This window comes from Hippoglossus stenolepis, chromosome 11 (assembly GCF_022539355.2).
Source record: "Hippoglossus stenolepis isolate QCI-W04-F060 chromosome 11, HSTE1.2, whole genome shotgun sequence".
Lineage (NCBI taxonomy): Eukaryota > Metazoa > Chordata > Actinopteri > Pleuronectiformes > Pleuronectidae > Hippoglossus > Hippoglossus stenolepis.
The window spans coordinates 15,690,580-15,709,778 of NC_061493.1; the positions used below are offsets into that span (position 1 = coordinate 15,690,580).

Sequence of the window (19,199 nt, forward strand, 5' to 3'; positions counted from 1 at the left end):
ACAACAAAATCACCGAAATAAGACAAAAGTGGAAGCTTGTAACATCCAGCCTGGATTCAGTCGATCCGACTCAGATTGTGTGTCCTTGCAATTAACTATAATTCAGCCCATGGGATGCTTTGCACAAATTGTCCGAGGTGGAAGGAGAATGACAGCGAAATGATGTGTTTAACAGTTTGAGAGGGAGCTAAAGGACAAATCAAGGACGACTGAATCCTGGACTCAGCAGGTGAAAGGGTTCAGCAGCAAGCACAGTCTTTTTTTTTTCTTCCAAAAGGAACATTTCTAATACACACATAATTAGTTTTTCATTTTTCAAGTGTACACCTAGTATTATGTGAGCAACACACATACACAAACACACACACACACACACACACACACACTCACACTCACTCAGAACAGTGTACACTAATTCTGTGCAGCTCAATGACTAAGCTCAAGTAGCAGGATGGAAGTGAAGGGGTCCAGTTATATGAGCTTGTGATATGAGGGGTTTATTTTCTGTGCAACACCGCGAGGCTTTCAAGTGCAAAGGCTGACATTTTGTAGGGTGTCGTCACAGCCAGTTTCCACACACAATAAAGAGAAACTTTAGTCGTAGGTTTCAAACTAAAGTGTCGAAGAAGGGATGATAGCAAGCGGGGGGGGAAACAAACACCTCTGAAAACAGCATCAAAGACTTTTCTAAAAAAGAATGAAAGGAGCGCAGAGAGCAAAAGGGCATAAAAAAAGCGGATGGGTGGGATTATTAGACGCTTCTCTGAATAGACCCCGAGTCCAAATTTGCATTTGTTTATGCACAGGCGGTGATTTTATTTCAGACAGGTATTGTCTGCGGGGAGAGAAGAAGTGGGAGGGGGGGGGAGAAATGATGTGAACAGAATTCAACTGGACACGGCGACAGCTGCACTCTGGGAACGGCTCCAGCAGAGATTCGTCCAAGATGTTCTCCTTACAGATTTTACTGCGTCGGATGAACATCTGCAGAGTATTAGTTAGTATTAATACACTCATAATAGGAGACACACACACGCACGCACACACACCCTTCCTTGTGCAGGAGCTGAATGTAATGACTATAACAGAGGACATTTTCAAAGAGCTTACGTTAAACTTGACGGCCTCTCCGCACGTATTTCATACTTGGTTGGTGATCTTCACACCAGGTTTTGACATTTGTGTGTCACACCGCTGCCTGCTCTGCACAAACTGGTTTCCATATGTTAAATCCTAAGATTTTCCATGTTTGTCACTGCTTCTTGATCTGCTGTTAAATAAGTACAGGATGTATTTCCTTTTTTTGTTTTTCACTCCTGTGTTTAAACCCAGCTTGAGTGCAGCAGGTTCGGAGATGTTTGAGCCGACATTCGAAATTACCTGCTAATTAAATATGGGAAGTCTTAATTCATCTCCTGTGCTGCAATGTTAACATGCAATTATCCTACAATGATTAAGCAGGTAAACATGTTATGGTAATAAAGCACAAGCTGTCTGCACACACACACACACACACACACACACACACACACACACACACACACACACACACACACACACACACACACACACACACACACACACACACACACACACATTAGTTCGTCTGGCTCGGCTGCTGCTGAGCTCGCAAAAGAAAGAAAGAAAAGAAGTAAAAAAACAATCATGAAATGTCTTTGATTTTCTGTGCAGACATTGTTTGGTCCCAACCCTGCTTCATTATCTCCGAGTGTGAAGTCCTCTCATTGTGCTGTGAGCGAGCTCGCGACATGAGACACCAGACCGCGACGACTGCGGCAGGTTGAAGCTAAATGTTACTGTGAATCCTCTCTTTACTCACTTTCGCCATACTGCTGTTTTTGTATATTCTCTTTTATCATCAAATGCCTGTGAATATCTGAGGGCTACGACTCTGCCCGCATTGCGTCATGTGGTTCTGTTATTTTTTAAATTTAAATTGGGTTTTATTTTTGCTCTGCCAGAGAGAGAGAGAGAGAGAGAGAGAGAGAGAGAGAATGAGAGAGGGAGGAACTAGGTCACCATAAACACTGACGTGTTTTAAATCAAACTCGCTCATATTTGAAGTGGAAAAATGTAAAGATTTCAACACGCATGATGCAAATGTCGGGCGTGAGGGGGAGAGAAATAAACGATCTGGACCAACGTGTCAAACTCATATTCGACAGAGGGGAATTCCCACACGTCTGCTCAGCGTAGCGCAGATAAGATAGAATTAACGTCTGAGACTTTTATCTCCTCGCGTTTATGGAGGAGGACGTTGCATTGATATGAAAAAAGATGTGAGTGAAGAGGAACAAACGATAAATCTGGTGCAATTATTCTCAAAACGTTTCATTCACACGGTGTCACAGGTGTTGCATGTTTAGAATAAATCTGACACACTTAAACAAACAGTTTGGGAAATAGACTCATTCACCTTCTTGCGGAGAGTTACACGAAAAGATTGACACCATTGAGGTTTCAGTCAGGAGGTGGTTAGCTTAGCTTAGCATGAATTCTAGAAAGAGAGGGGAGTAGTCCAATGGGAACAAAGTCCAGCGACTAGCTCCTCTAAAGCTCATGAATTAACTAGATCTGACTCAAGTGTAGAAATGATGTGCTGGACTGTTTCTTGCCAGATAACCTCCCACTAAAAAGGAGGACTGGTATCAACTCTTTTTATCTGACTCCCCTCAACAAAGCGAACAAGTGTATTTCCCCCAAAAAAACGAGTTAGAACAAACACAAATCTCTGCAGGAATAAAGGTGGAGGGTGGATGTGCACCTGGGGAGTGAAAGGCCGGTGGAGAGGGGGTGTTGCACACGACCGTTTCTGCCAGCAGGTTGTTATAAGGGTTAGTGTCGTGGGTTCGGAGGAGAGGGTTAGTTAGGAGGTAGTTGCCAGTCATCCCTGAAATAACAGGAAGATAGAGAAAAGGAGAAAAATCAGGAGTGAGAAAGGGGAAAAAAAAAACAGTTGAGGAAAAAAAAAGTAGCAGGAGGTTCTGTAGTTCATGGTCTGTGGCGGCGGTGGTGGTGCTGGTGGTGCGCTCGTCGGTCGACATAAACAAACGCTGACATACGCTGTCCGGATTCTAACACCGCTAAAGATTTATGACCGGCGATCTGTCTGACTTCTATTACGGACAAAGCAGCCATAGAAATGTTGGTCGGAGCGAAAAAAACCATCATCCAAACAGTCCGTCGATGGAACTGACAAACAACGTTACCGCGACGAGTGTTGACCAAAGGGCAGCAACACAATCAGCTGCAGTGTTTACGTGAAACAACTTCATCCAAACAAACTCGTCCAGTCGAGACACCAGACAAAACATGTCTAAGTGGCCCGCCATGAATAATACAGTATCCCTATCATCCCCAGCATGCTTGTGTAAATCCTCAAGAATGTAATAACTGCCCTCAGTCATTTGGACGGATCGCTGAGAAGCCCTGCGCTGGCATGTGTGTGTGCGTTTAAAAAAAAAAAAAGTAATTCATAACCAGGGCCAAATCTGCGCTGGCAGGGTCTGGAGCCTGAGCTTCATGATGCTGGGAACTTTCCCAAAAAACCCTGCTCTGACCTCAGCCTGACTTTACTCATCTCTCCTCCTCCACCTTCATCCTGACGATGATGGCGGGGCCACGATGAGCCTCTCCCGTTCCGATTGTTATGATTTGAACTCTCATCAGTAACGTTTTTATGCCAGGCTTACATATCGCACCTCTTCCCTCGTCTCTTATTCCTCCGCTTTCAGTCGATCGCAGTGAGCAGGGGAGGAGCAGGAATAGAAGCTGTGAACTTTGACGCACCGGCAGCATTTAACGCAATTTTTTGTTTTGTTTTTGTTTTTGATTGCTTAGCGGTAAGAGAAAAACGCAACATTAAATCAGGCCTCGTCTCTTCCCTGTTTCCGAGCTGCCACGGAGCCATGTAGGCTGCATCCATTGAAGTGTTTATTGTGAATTCAGAGCCTCATCACAAAGAGAATAGCGTATGTGTTGCGTCTGGTGGTGGTGGTGGTGGAAGAAAGGGTAGCTTACCCTGGTTGAGTGTGGAGGTGCTGTTTATGTCTCCTGAGATGAAGGAGGACTCCGACTGCTTCCTCACAGTGTCGTTCCACATCCGCCTGATGCGGCTCTGGGTGGAGAGAAAAGCAGCCATTGATCAGGACTCAACATGGTGCCGCTTTTATTCAAGGCCTTCTGGCCCCGAGGGTTGAGTGGCTAAGTGGGTTTGTGATTCAAGAAGCCTACACTCGTATTCGAGAGTCGGCCCACTGCTTGATGACATAGTCGTGCTACTGTAAAACAAAAAGACCCTATGGGCTATTGATCCAAAACGGAAAAAAAGAGAAATAAATAAAAAGGGATACACTGACAATCTCTTCAACTTGTAATTTGAGAGATAAGCTTTGAAGCAGAAGCCGCCACCATATTCCCAGAAGCGTTCTTAAGATAGATCGTGAGAAGACCACGACGTCCCGCTCAACAGACTCCTCTCATCTGTCTCCGTCTTTTGAAATCGGATCTAGCAACCAGCCCTGATCACATTCATAGAAGAAGAACAACTGTGTAAAACTTTTCCATAACACTTTTTGATCTACGAAAAAAATTCAATCCCATCCTCTGATATATAACCTTTGCTGTCTAATAACTTGATAACGGAGCCTTAGCGGAACAATGTGAAGCCTGAAATCAGTTTATTCTGTTCAGTTCAGAGTGATTTAATGAGATGTGGGTTATAACAAGGTGAAACATGTCAGCACAGCAATAAGTGCACTGTGACACTGTTCTGTTCGGCAAGGTTAGATTTCTCCCTCAGCGACTAAACTGTGTATTTGATTGACTGAATGATGAAATCTGAGCAAAAGGTTAAAAAATTAACTGAAAACATTTGAGTCTTTACTGAAGGAAAACTGTAACTATATTCTACCTTTCTTTTTGTCAATGAATTTGCTGAAAAGACCAACATCGTTTGTCTAAGGTTCGCAGCCCCAAGGCTGTATGTTCCCAGTTTCAAAGATGTAGTTGCAGCTATTTTAAAAAGGGAAAAAAATAACATCTATAAACATCCGAGGTGTTTTTTAACAAGCGTCAGTCAAACAGGAGTAAATAGAGCATTTATTGGCAGCCAAGTTCAACTGCAGTGCCCCTGTTCATATCACCCAGTGTGACATGTGGCTCTGGACAATAATGACTCCATGGCACAAATATAATGAGCTAAATTACCAGGCTTCAGCTACACAGGCAGGACTTGTTAACAGGATCAGGCCATTGGTGGTTTCAGTCCTTTCAAGAAGAGGTTTGTTTTGTTTAAAACTACAACAGCCCATAAAATACACGTATTAGAATAAAATCCACTGACACATATGGTTTTCTCAGTCCTAAATCCTGCTTCATCGTAAACTCTGATATCTCTGATTCCCAGTACAGGTACGTACCTGTGTGGCGGAGGAGTAGCGGGCCGTGGATCGAGACGTGGCCACCTTGGCTGAACTGTGGGAGCCCTCGACCGGCAGCGCGCCGCAGCACTGGGACTGACGGAAACATTTGCTGTACTCTTTGCGGACCTGCGGAGGAAAAAAGGATCAGAAACCGTATGAGCGCACACACACACACACACAGCGACACACCCGCTCCCCCCACCACCACCCAGCAAGAGACGCAAATCCCAAATCTTTATCAAATGGCAGCTGACAGGAGTTTAAATGCCACATCTGTAAGGACAGGGATAACAAACACTGTCACAACATGTTGAAATATTATAGAGGAAGCACTTTGATACGGCTGTTACTAAGGAGAAGGTATAAAATGTCATGAAATGCCTCGTGGAAAATTTCAACATGTTCCAGTGAAAATGATCCACACCTGCAATATAAATCACATGAGGAAAGAAAGAGGAGATTCTCAGTCCCGCTGCGTTTGTTTCATAAACGTAAAAGCTGCTGCTAATATTTACCTCCACCAAAGAGGTTATGTTTTCACTGCTGTCCGTTTGTTTGCTGGTTTGTTTGTTTGTAAACTACTGAAATGTGCTGCTTCCCTCTAATGAGTCCCATTCTAGTTTTCATTAACAATTAATCTGCTGATTATAGTCTATAGTAAAAAATTCCAATCACAGTTTTCTAAGTTCAAGATCATATCTTCAAATGCCCAACAAAACTAATTTATTATCATTTACAATAAAGAGAAGAAAAAAAGAAAAAGGTTTAAGAAGCTAGAACAGCTGTTTTTGGCATTTTAGTTTGAAAACTGAACAGTTGCCAGTTGCCTGTCATGGACTTGACGTTTATTTACTGACTTGTCTTTTCAGCTCTGTAACCGATTTATCATTACTAATCATTTTTTCTTTAATCTTTAAAATATGCTCAAATTGTAAAACATTACATTTCTGGTTTTAAGAGTCTCTAAACAAAAAATATTTAGTTTACAAACAGATAAAATCCACAAGTCAAGAAGCTGGAAGCTGTGACATTTATCAGCTCTTGATTGACAGAAAGTTTTAGAAAACTAAATCTTGCCTTTTTCTGGAGCAGGCAGTGGAAGATGAAGATGAACATCCCTTGCAGAGTGTTGAAGATGGTGAAGAGGTACGCCATCACGATGGAGGATTCGTTGAGGAAGAACAAGCCGAAGGACCAAGTGAGTCCCAGCAGACAAAGTAGGGCGAAGGCTCCCAACACCCACGACCTGCGAGAGAAGGAGGAGGGATATTAACCAGTGAACGAGAATCTGCTGGGGCGGAACTTTCTCTCTTCCTGGCCGACACCTTGTTAAAAATGAATAAACACACTTATCTACTTTAAGAACAAAACTGTGTTGGTGAAGTGTATAAAAACAAATACAAAAGGTTTTGGATTAAAGTGCATTTAGTATTTGACACTGAGTCAAAAATATTTCCTTGGGAGTAAAGGGCTAAAGAGACTGCAGAGGCAGCAGGTTTTCTCCTCGGCAGCTTCCAGGAACTAAGCCTAGTGGAAATAAGATAACTTAACAGTCAGTTTCAATGACAATGGCTGGTTGTTATTGATACACGAGAGTGGAGTGAGCCGCCCCGAGAGAGAGACGGCGAGCGGAGAAGAAATGGGACAACAGCATGCCACCGAGAGAGGACACACAGAAAAATGAGCGGCAGGATTGAGAGTGACGGATGATTAGAGTCTCTCCTCAGTTTCTGTGTCACATTTCTTGTTTTTTAACAAGAAAACACTTAACTGGCTGAGTAACCGACGATTTCACTTTATATAACATTTGACAGAATTGGGATTTGAGGTACGGACTAATTATGGGCCGTTAATGAGTTTTGACGATTTATGATTATGTGTGAAATCCAGCAGGCGAATGCAAACAAATGTGGTTTTTTTTCCAGGAGCTAAAAACAAACCTGAGAGCCAAGTCAGTGCTTTTTTTTATTTATGTGTTTTTTTACTTTGGACCAAAATCATTGTGGCTGCCTAAAAATCAAACGCCCACAGAACATATGTTGGCCTGCTCTCAGGCATATTGTTGAAGAAGAATCCAGGCACAGACATGTACAGGGACACGTCTTCTTATCGAGCAAACGCAGCCCACTTGAAGGGGGGAAATGGGGCCCCCTTTTTTCCTGTTTTTACCATCATTAAATCTATGCGGCATGTGATGGAATCCATCTCCCAAGAAAGCCTGTAAACTATGCCAGCACAGGAGCACAAAGATACCAAAGGTCAGAAAGGCAGTTATGAGAAATAAAAATAAGACCATATAACCCTGGGTTGTGTAAATACTGACATCATAAAATGAGCTAAAAAGGCACCAACTATTGACCAAAGTTACACCTGAGAGAGAAAAATATTGGTCTGGTCGGGGTTTAAGAGAAAATCAAATAAGCGTGTAGGTCCAAAGCAGCCATTGAAATCTCAGGAAGGAGGCAGCAGCAGTAATGGTGCATATTATTTTTCTTTTCACACATACTCAACCACCACACGCACACGCACACGCACACGCACACACAGATCCACACACACACAGATCCACAAACCACAGAGCAGACATCTAATCTCCTGGAGTGACACCCCTCACCTGATACCCCCCAGCCTGGACGAGTCGGGTTTCATGGAGGTGGAGTGCTTCACCATCTTGTACATGGTCACCACCAGGAAGATGACATTGACCTGTCAAAACAGATGCGTATCAGGATTAACAGACTGCACTTAGAAAGGAATCTGATTTCTGCCGCTAACAGGAGCTAGAAGAAACGTACAGATCCTCCACTTGGGTAAATGTTCTAAAACCACACTGTGAAAATGAAGGAAAAAAATCCTGGATTTAGAAAAAAAAACAAAACAGTATATATGTAGAATCAGAAAATATATGAATATTCAGATTATTTTCAATTTAATCTTCACAGTTTTTGTGTCCAACCAATAGGTACAATTCTTTACTTTGAAGAAGCCAGAACCATAAAATGTTTATTTTTGCATGAAACGGTTGCAAATCAATGTTCTGTTAGAAAATAAATAGTTTCATCTCTATTTGTATTTAATCTTTCATATTTTCCATCCTTTTCCTATGTTTTTTTAATGTAGAATCTTAATTTACCTCATTCAGATTCTGTGTTCACCCCTTTCCGTTTGTTTGTTTGTACACTAAATTACCCAAAGACTCCTGGATGGATTAACATGACAAATCTGGATCTAGTGAATTTAAATGTGGCTTCAAAAGGACACTGTTGAGGCTGATGCTCTCTGCTGAGTGTCATTCTAGTTTGTAAAGTTAAACAATGGCGTCAAAAAGAGTGAGAAGTGCAGTGTTTCACTTTGACATATTTTGGCTTTAAAAGAAAACGAGGTAAAGAGAAAGTACCTCGAATTTGAACATGTGTAAAATGTATTTTCACCTCTGGTTGCTAACAAACAGTTGGTATGTTTCCCAGTGACATGTGAGTATTGCTTAATCCACAGTGGTTTTGGCTCTTTATAGCATCAACACCAGCATACCTTTACTGAGAGGAATATGAAAAGTTATTGCTTCGGTGCAGATCATAAAGCACGCTGACTTCCAAAAAGAAAAACAACAGTGAGAGGTTATTGCTGTGGTCTACTTCACACAGCTCTGGCCTTCAACGCGAGCTGCGCGGAAACTTTCTCTTCCCTCTCTCTTGTTTTGACATTAAGCTCCAGCCCAAAAGTACAAATTCTCATCGAATATGAGAATGTATATCTCTCTACGTCCAAGCAGATCGTTGATGAAAAAAAGACTCCAGAAAAATACAGAGGAATGAGCGGAGCTGAGTGCCATATTTTAGAAAATAATTTTACAGAGGCCAGGAAAAACATTTAAGTGAGTCGAGCCATACATCCAGAGAGGTTTCCATGCTCTCAGGATGTCTCGCTGTAAGCACGGCAGGGTTCTACTCCACCAAGGGAAAGGAAGGAGTGTTTCAGTTTGGTCCAGCACCACATTAAACCTTTCAAACGCGGCTCTGTAAATATTCACTGAATTAAGTATATCCAGATTTTTCAAAAACATATATTCTGTGTCTGCTCCAAGTGAGCATTTGGTAGGGTCCTTTTAATCTGCGAGTACATGAAGGAAAATAAAAGATGAAAAAGTTTAACTTGGCGAGCAAACAAAGCATAATAATCTAGATGCAGCGTCCTCACTTTATCGAGCACTTCGTTTTTTAATGCACTCACAAATAAGCAGAAAGATCCCCCATTATCACCCAACGTGGATGGATGTGAACAGAGCAGTGTCTCTAAATGGAAACAAAGAGCGTGAGAGGGAAGCGGACGGAAACCAACGACAGCAGTGGGGAAAGATGGAAGAAAAAGGAGTGGCTAAGAAGACAGAAAGAGGCTTTTAGATCACACAGCTTAGAGTAATGCCGGGTTTTGTCTCCCAGCCACTGGGGCCGATTTACGTCCGCATGAGTCGAGTGGCTGGAGATGCATTTAACACAGCTGCGAGTGATGACACAGATCCGATGAGACAGACAGAGGGACGGACGGCGAGGCGAGGAGGCAGGGAGGCAGGGAGGCACTCTGCAGAAAGCAAGAGGCAAACCGCATATGGACCCCCCCCCCCACCTCCGTCATGCCCGGTCTCCAAGGGGCCGTCCTCTACAATATTCAGGTCTCTCACTCCGCTGCCAAATACGACGCAAAACAAACTGGCAGTGCTGACGCAGCACCTCTCCAGGTTTTGCGTGTATTTACAGCCCATGGACAGATTTACATGTGTGTTACTGTACGCAGCTGTATGGATATGCAGCGTGTGTTTGTTCAGGGCTGTGTGGATGCATTCTTGCATGTGTTGTGTGTGTGTGTGTGTGTGTGTGTGTGTCAATGTGCATTGTGAACACCCAGTGCACCACATGAAATATTAAAAGGTGAAGATGGAGATGTCCGTGTGCTGGGATTGGCTGGGGACGTGTCATGATCCTCAGCAGGGCTATGAGCTGTGGTAATGGTTGTCTGGCCAACCCACTCATTACTTCCATGTTCACCCCCCCTCACCATCACCCTTGTATTCCCTGTGAGCAAATGACCTTCATGCCTGAGACGATCTCTCCTCCTGATTGCAGTAGGGGAGTATTATCGAGATGTACAGCAAGGCCCAAACAGCTTTAAGCTGTTGCCGCTCACCAATTCTGATTTCAGAGGATTTCATAGCTGAGTGGACACTGATGTCCTTCTGTCAGCTATAATGGGACCACTTTCCTTTCATGCAAATTGATCTTAGAAATCAGAGCCAAGAGGCTGCCAGCACAAAGAGAGAAAATCTATAAGCTGTTTTCAAAGCTTTTCATTGAAAGGGGAAAAAGAACAAAAATATATGACACTCGTGCACAAAATTACAACTTACCACAATTATGAAGGTTACGGGCCCAATGAAGCTCCAGATGAAATGGTTATCAACCCTCAGCCAGCATCTGCAGGGAGCAGAGGGTGATATTCAGTTCATTAAATCATCTCAATGCCAAAACAAAACTTGTGTCTCATCGATCAGCTGCAGCAGAGCCGGCTGGATGATCGGTCGCAGCAGAAAGAAAAGAGACTCGTCTGACCACAGAGAAGAAAAACCCGACCTCGACGGAGCGTTGGCCTCGTGCCATGAGAAGCTGCAGTCGGGAAAGGCAGTGGCTGTTGGACTCATGACTTCACAGTCTGCAAATGCTTACAAATGTGTGATGACTGTGTGAACCTCTGAACTGTAAACAGTGTATTGTACACAGTTCAAGAAGGAATCGCATCCCGGTCTCTGTGTTAATCACCAGGAAGCAGAAATGAAGTGAGGACCATAGGAGTAAAATGGAGTTTAAAAAAAAAAGAGGCATTTAAATCCCATAAATTAGAGGATTGCAGTCTTACAAATCATAAAGCTTGCTGCTTGGATGAAGACCAGCGGAGAAGTGCATAAACTTTTAACTAGCAATTATCCACTTGGAAAGAATAAAAATCCAGCAGGCCAGTGCATCTAGCCAGCATGTTCATTAATGTTGCAGCTTTGCTCACATCCACTGTTTTTTTTTTAGCAGAGACAGGGTGTAAATGTTCCAGGGGCAGAGGTGGATTACTCTTTGTGATATCGCTATCATCAGAACACACATGCAAGCTGTGTGGGTGTGTCTTGATGGGGAGAGGGGAGGATTGATGCCCCGGATTTTTTTTTCTTTTTCATCCCACAAAAGAAGCGCCTCTAGCAGAGATGCTACACTTACGCCCGCTGCGTGCCGTAGCTTCTGTAGTCGATGGCTGCTGAGATGCCCACCACCACAGCCGGGATGAGGTACCCGGAGACGTAGTAGTACTTCCTGCGGGAGAACTCGCTCTCGAACACCTCGACCAGCATGAGGTACAGCTGCACGCCCTCCAGACACATCCAGGCGAACGCAGCCAGGAAGCAGAAGTGGAGGACGCCAGCGATGATGGAGCAAACCAGCTGACAGGAGGACACACGCAGAGGTTACACACACACATAAGCAGTTTTTAGTTTTATCAGTTTTGACCAGTTACCAAGAATGACTTATTTACTGCTTACTAAAGGTTTAAAAGTTCAATGACAAGTGACACAAGCTAAGTCAGAAGAGAGTATTTGTGTGATGAAGCAGTGGCTCCGCTTACAGCTGCTCTAATCAATATTTGAATATCAACAAAGGATCAAGTGACCTCTTGTAATATGAAAAGGGCTGTTTGAGATTCTGAGCATCTTTCAGCTCAGGATTTTGGTTTAATGGCCGACGACTTTATTGATCCAGTTTTTACAACACAGCCGGTAGCTGTTCTTGTAAAAAAAATAAAAATAAACCTTTGATAAACTCGGCGTATAAAAAATATATCACAAAAAACGGAGCTTAAACAAGGATGGATAATGGTTTTACATTCATTGAGTTGACAGAAACACTAGTTATCCATATTAACAATGTAAGGTGATAGAAGAACATTTTGTGATATATTTTATTATGGCCAGACATTTTTTAAATGTAAATTGATTAATTACATCAAAAATGTCCCTGATAAGTCCAAAATGTGAAATTCCTATTCTTTTATTTGTGAGTATCCTAAATGTTGCTGATCCCCTGACAATTCTGTAAATTTATCGAATAAGTAGGAACATTTTTACCCAGTTTCACAAAGAAAAAACCCTTTTGGGTCCAATGCTAAAAAGCTCAAGTTTGGTTGAAAATCTATTTTTCCGTTTTAGTGAAGATCCCAAAGTTTCCAAAGATACAAATGATGTAAGAGAAGTGGGTCTCAAAATCATGCGTAGAATATTTGTATTTGATAAAATGGTGCAGTCACGAAAAATATCTTATATATATCTTATATCATCAAACAGAAAAGATTGGCGATTTAAGGCCATGAAAGGCAAACTGAAGGAGAAATTCAAGCATTTAAAGAAGGTTAATCACAGCAGACGAGCCCATTCGTCAGCAGCGGGAAATTTAAAGCCCCCCGCGGTGTCATTTCCACGGTACCTTTGGTTCCGTCATGTTGATGCCCACGAGGAAGATAAGCTCGCCGATGAAGAGGTTCAGGCAGAGGTTTTTGTGGATGGTGTTGCGGTCACTTTGAAGGCCGCGGAAGAAGCAGAAGGTGAAGAGGCTGATGGCGAGGCAGACGAGGGACACGGCGATGCCCATCCGCGTGATGACGGTGAGAAGCAGCTCGTGGACGCTCCCCTCCCCCTGCATGGAAACACACCGTCAAACGTCAACTCCACACTTCTCTTAATGATCGGTGGCATTACAGCAGATAATGGATATATGTATGTATATTTTTTGATGTGTAAATTGGTTCTGCTATTATTTCTTATGACACATATATGTATTACTGTTAATATTACCATTATAACAACCTGTATGACAGTGCTTGCTTGAATAAAACAATAAATTCAGCTCCTGCGTTTTATCTCCCCTCTCCCCCTCTCCCCCCATTTCTCTCCTCTCAACTCAACCAGTGGAGTCGGACGGCCGCCCACCCTGCGTCGAGCTCTGTTGAGAGGGTTCTTCCTGTTGAAAGGGAGTTTTTTCCTCCTCATTGTCTCGCACCAGCTAAGTGGTCGCTCATGGTGGGAAATGTTTCCCTCTATAACCTCGTAAGGTCCTGATCTTTACTCTGGATTGTGCCCTCGAGATTATGTATGTTATGATTTGGTGCTATCTAAATAAAACTGGACTGAACACTGACCAGATGGAAACGCTGATATGCACAGTTGGAATGACAAAGATTATTATTAAAGCTGTTAAAAGAGGGTCATAATTTATTATCATATGTAAATACACTATGTGCAATGACAAGCCTCCTGCTATTTTAGGGTGAGTATCAGGAAGGAAAAGCCCACAGTCATTTGGAGCACGATTACAGCTGATGCTAATATGAAGCTTGAGTAACTTTGTAAAGTGAAATCAAGAAGCTCTATTTTTCAGTATGAAATTCCCTCTCTGTGTTAACCTGAAGTGAAAGGATTATAATGAAAAGAGACATTTTTAAACAAAGGAGACTTTCACTTTGAAAGACAACATTTTCATCTGGCTAAACTACAGAGGCCTCGTATTAGCTTCAGCTCAATCTCAGAGCCCATTGGCTTGCGCCTGATCATTGATTAGCCTCTGGGGGCTAAGGCCAATATTTTGGGGTTTCTGTTGTCGACAGCTGAGTCTGAGGTGAATGTTTCTCCCCACAAACAGGAATACTTTTTGTACCCCTTTTCAGCCCAGACAGCATTTTGGCTATTCTCTATAAACAGCGCATGCGTATGAATGCAGATGAATTAAAAAAAGATAGCTGATGCATTTCAGTCAATGTGCTCCAACTCTTTTGCTCTCCACGCGGACTGTTTAGCTGCGGGCAACCCGAGCCTGCTCAAATAGGATTGGCCAAACCTTAAAACGGCTACCAGAAGGCTTCTGGCTCCAAAGTCTTATCCCTCGACAACAAATAGGCTTAACGTATAGTGTATTTTTTGCACAGAAAAAAGTGTTGGATTCTGTCCCTCATCTCTTACACTGAAAACACGTGAGAAAGGGATCTCTTAATACTTAGAGCGGGCAAAATCTGTTTTAATGTTCATCCAGGCACCTGACTGCTGATTTAAGACAGACGTGAAAAGTCGTGCGTCTGTTCTTTCACTTGTTCATACGTGATGACATCTGGCACTCCCGGCTAACACGCTTGGATCACACTGCTACGCCCATGTTGCAGAAAGTGACATCAGTGACGTCCACATGTGGGTTCTGTTTTTTAAGGTCAAGCCCCGCTGTGCTGCAGAAGATCTAAAACTGAGCACGTTTCAAGATGGGCAGCAGGCAAATGTGGGGAAAAAAAGCAGACTTGACCATAAAAAATATCGTTCAACGACATGGTGGCCCCGAAAGTGAGGCAATTCTTCCTGTGATATTTGTAATTTTATTGAGGGCAGGAGTTGCATTTGAGGTGATGTGCAGGGAATTGGTGTGAGATTAAGCCCGGCCTCAAGGCTCTGGTTTCAAGCTGTGGTTAAGGTTGAGGTTAAAACAGATGACAGGGACAGGAGTTCATGAGTTGGGACGTATTATTACACAAACCACAAACTTATCCTCCACATTTAATACTGGCTGGGTCCATGCTCCACATGCTATTTATCATGTAATTGGATTATAATTGCATTTCGCGACCAAATGGTTCCTACACCACTTCAAGAGTGGTGGAAACAAAAGTTAAAACTGAGGTTCTGCAGTGATGCTTCCCATGATTCGCAGGGACATATGCACGGAGGGATATTAGACAAGGTCCACAGGTAAAATATAATTACCTCTGATGATTGGTATGGTGCTTCCTGTCCTGATCCACAATCTCGCTCTTTTAAAGTGACAGCCTGCTTCTCCACCTCACCCCCTCCTACCCCCACCCTCACCTGCTCCTCCGGCAATAATCTAATTATCTCCACTGAAATGCCATTCTTGTTCCTGCCGTGTGTGCACAAATCTGTCAGCGAGATGGAGGGAGAGAAACTAACTGAGACGAGGGGGGAGAACACCCTCCTGTAATCAAGAGGCTAGGGCCACTCACCACGTTCCCTCGATGGGCCATGAGGATGGCGAAGTTGGTCAAGTGACTGCAGGAGCAAGTGGTGTGGCTCTTGTTGGTTTCCAGCAGCTTACAGCCTTGCGTGGACCAGTATCCCATCATGCTCCGCTCTGAGTAATTCCAGAAGGAACAGTTGGGATTGTAGTAGTGCTCCTTCTACAAAACACAAACACAGAGAAAAAGAAACCATCAAACATACATGAACGTGCTCTGAAATATGCATGATGGTACACAAACAAACCTTGTATATTTCATATCTCTAACTGTAAGTCACCGTATGTCAGTATATGTGTTGTGCAGACTTAATACCAGTGTCTGTGCAATTGAAGTTCTTCAGACGCAATGGATTGTGAGGAGAATAGTGATGAAAGAGATCAGAAAAAAATAAAATAAATTGGAATCATAATATGTTAATTTGGGAGAAGGATTACTGTTGTAATTTCAAAGCACAAAAGGAAACACGGCACACAAGAGGCTCCACTTACTTTCCCAACTCGACATTAGTATTAATCTCCAACCATGTAACACATGGATAATATGGATGTTTTCCTCTACAACAATAAAACATTAAAAGCTCCATGGAACTGCTTCAGTGTAGCTCTGGGGGAGTGTCAGGAGGGGGCTTACATCCAGGTGCTCCAGCGTGAAGATCACGGGGTCGGCCACGAACACACGGCTGGACTCCTTGGTGATGGAGGCTGAAAGGATGTGGGAGTTGACGGTGAGGGAAAGGTTGCGTTTGCTCAGGTCCCCCATTCCCCTCAGCGTGGCGTTCTCCGTGCTGAGGAATTGACCCAGATGCTTGTACAGCACAAATACCAGCTTGGCCACACCTGCAATCGGCAACAATAAAGTCATTAGACCCACAGGGTTCAGTGTTCATTCAGCGGTATTATACAAATGTAACAAACAATAATGGGCTAATTGCAGCCCCTGCATCTGAGACCACAGCTGTAACTAGAACGGCTAAAGGCGCTCATACCTCCCCTAAAGGACAAATAGTCACATTAAATCCAGTCAAGCTGCACCAACATTCACACACTCATACTGTAGATATCCATCCTCTAAACATGACTTCTTTTTTTTCTTTAAGATGAATGAATTAGTCTCTGGGATATCAGTGAAAATGTAAAAATAAACGCCCTCTCAATGTTAAAGTGGAAAACATTCCTACATTTGTCCCCTGATCAGCACCAGAAATTATTGGCTTCCTCCCTGACTCATACCACATCCTTGAACCAGGTTTCATGGTGATCCGTCCAGTCGTTTTAGTGTAAAACTTTAACTAACAAGCAAACAAACGCTCTATGGCGGAGGTAATAAGTGTCTCTCCCAATGAACATAGGGGGCAGCGTTGAGCAAAAACCAAACCATGAGTTTGAAGGAAATTCCTGCCGTGCTCAGAAACAGGATTGTGTCGAGGTACAGATCTGGGGAAGGCTTCAAAAAAGTTCAGCTGCACTGAAGGTTCCTAGAAACACAGTGGGATCCATAATTCTTAAATGGAGGAAGTCTGGAGCAAACAGGACATTTCCGAGAGCGTGTCTTCATAAGAGAGGCGACCAAGAACCAAAAGGTCACTCTGACTGAGCTCCAGAGATCCTGTGAGGCTGCAGCACTCCACCAATTTGGGCTTTAAGTGGCCAGACTGAAGCCTCTCCTCGGTGAGGTGCACATGAAAGTCTGCTTGGAGCTGGCAAAAAAGCATCTATAGGACTCTCAGGCAGTGAGAAACAAGATTGTCTGGTCTGATGAAACCAAGACTGAACTGGTTGGCCTCAATTCTTAGCGCCATGTCTGGAGGAAACTAGGCAGAGCTAATCACCTGCCGCATCATCACATCATCGTGCTGTGGGGGTGTTTTTCAGAGGAAGGGAGTGGGAGACGAGGTTAGGGTGGAGGAAAAGCTGAACGGAGCAAACAGAGATATCCTTAATGAAAACCTCAGGACCTCAGACTGGGCTAAAAGTTCACCTTCAAACAGGACAATGACCCTGAGCACACAGCCGAGACAACGCAGAGGCTTAGGGAAACCCTGTGAATGTCCTGGAGTGGCCCAGCCGGAGCCCCGACTTGAACCCAATCAAACATCTCAGGAGAGAACTGAAAATGGCAGTCCAGGATGGTCCCCATCCGACCCGACAGATCAAGAGGATCTGCAGAGAAGAATGGCAGAAAATCCCCAAATCCGGGTGTGCAAAGCTGCTCGCATCATACCGAAGAAGACTGGAGGCTGTAATTGCTGCCAAATGTGCTTTAACTGAGCACTGAGTAAAGGGTCTGAATACTTATGTCAGCGGGATATTTCAATTTGATTTATTTTCAATAAATCTGCAGAAAGAATGCAAAAAGAAAATCAGTTTTTGCTTTGTCATGCTGGCATTGACTGCAGATTGAGACTGTAAAAATTAATTTGAACCATTTTAGCAGAAGGACGCCGCATAACTAAATGTGAAGGGCTAAGAACACTTTCTAAATATATTGTATATCAGACAAAAGGATTATTAACTATATATTTATTGTATTAATTGTTCAACTTCAGAGACTGTTGAACTAAGCGAATCACCGCCCCGCTTAAGCTCTTAACTTGAAGCAACAATCAATTTTCTCATCTGTGTCTCAGCAAGAAAACAAGAAAGTGAATTTCACAAAATGTCATATTATTCTTTTAAAAACACCAAATTAAATGCTCCCAGAAAGAAGCGAGAAACAATTAACTCAACATCCACCAAAATGTGATTTTAAATTATCAGTGTCAATAACCCCAACAAACCAATAAGGCAAAGAAAATAAAACAATCAAAACTTCATTTTCTTTACATGTTTTTGCAGCGGTTGTGTGTTTCTCACCATTTTTGCTGTTGACTTTGACCGTGTTGGAGGAAATCTGAAGGGACGCTCCACCTTTGCTCGTCTGTGGAAACCTGAAATCTTGCACCTGACCGTCGGTACTTAACACGTACACTTCCAACACTGAGAGGTGGAAGGTGAGGCGGAGAGAGGGACGGGGAGAAACAGAGAGATGTTACACATAGGCAGCATTTCAAAAGCCCTACATGGTGTTTAACACAACTCCAAAGTTAAGACCTGGTGGGGAGTGTGTGTTAAGATTCGACGATTGTTGCACCAGAAACAGAATCCAGCATTACTGGCCCCTGTGAAGTGTCATTCACTTAAAAAAAACATGTCATGCTGGTAGGTTGCCATTGTGGATGCCTCTAAGGCAAAAGAAGGAGAAGAAAATAATAAGGGTTGCGATACCGGATGAGCAAAGGCAAGCGCGAAGCTTACTGCAGCATGAATGTCAAATATTCACAGGATCAAAAATATCATTGAGCTTTTACTTTTACTTTTTCTTCCCCCCGTGGGTTCAGATAACTCTTGGCTCGACAAGCAAATCTCTGAAAATCCTCCAAATTCCTGCAGCCACTCTCCCCGGTATGCCAGCTGCCGGGTGGTGCTCCCTTTGATGTGTGAAATTACTGAGGGGTCAGGAGGACACACGTATCAGCGCACTCCCTCCCATCAGAAACAGCCTCACTTCCTCAGATAGATGGCTTCTGACAGACGGAGACGTGGAATTGTTCTCCGGTTGCGCTCCACCTCTGCTGAGTTTTCAGCTCTTCCTTTTGCGCTTCCTCCCTCGTTTACC

At 43.4% G+C, this 19,199-nt stretch overlaps 1 protein-coding gene across 12 annotated transcripts in view; it reads right to left on the reverse strand.

The window, feature by feature from the left end:
• Positions 1-19,199, reverse strand: part of LOC118117503 (adhesion G protein-coupled receptor L2) — an 89,130-nt gene that overhangs the window by 2,777 nt on the left and 67,154 nt on the right. For 7 of the 12 annotated variants that reach the window (XM_035169767.2, XM_035169756.2, XM_035169757.2 and 4 more), the window contains 11 exons: positions 18,398-18,520; positions 16,176-16,381; positions 15,531-15,704; positions 12,959-13,168; positions 11,702-11,922; positions 10,846-10,912; positions 8,059-8,150; positions 6,522-6,690; positions 5,442-5,570; positions 4,042-4,138; positions 2,786-2,911 (listed from right to left, as the gene is read on the reverse strand). In XM_035169767.2, the coding sequence (XP_035025658.1) occupies positions 2,786-2,911; positions 4,042-4,138; positions 5,442-5,570; positions 6,522-6,690; positions 8,059-8,150; positions 10,846-10,912; positions 11,702-11,922; positions 12,959-13,168; positions 15,531-15,704; positions 16,176-16,381; positions 18,398-18,520 (1,614 nt within the window). The remainder of the gene's footprint in view (positions 1-2,785; positions 2,912-4,041; positions 4,139-5,441; positions 5,571-6,521; positions 6,691-8,058; positions 8,151-10,845; positions 10,913-11,701; positions 11,923-12,958; positions 13,169-15,530; positions 15,705-16,175; positions 16,382-18,397; positions 18,521-19,199) is intronic. The other 5 variants (XM_035169766.2, XM_035169765.2, XM_035169760.2 and 2 more) reach the window with 1 other exon arrangement.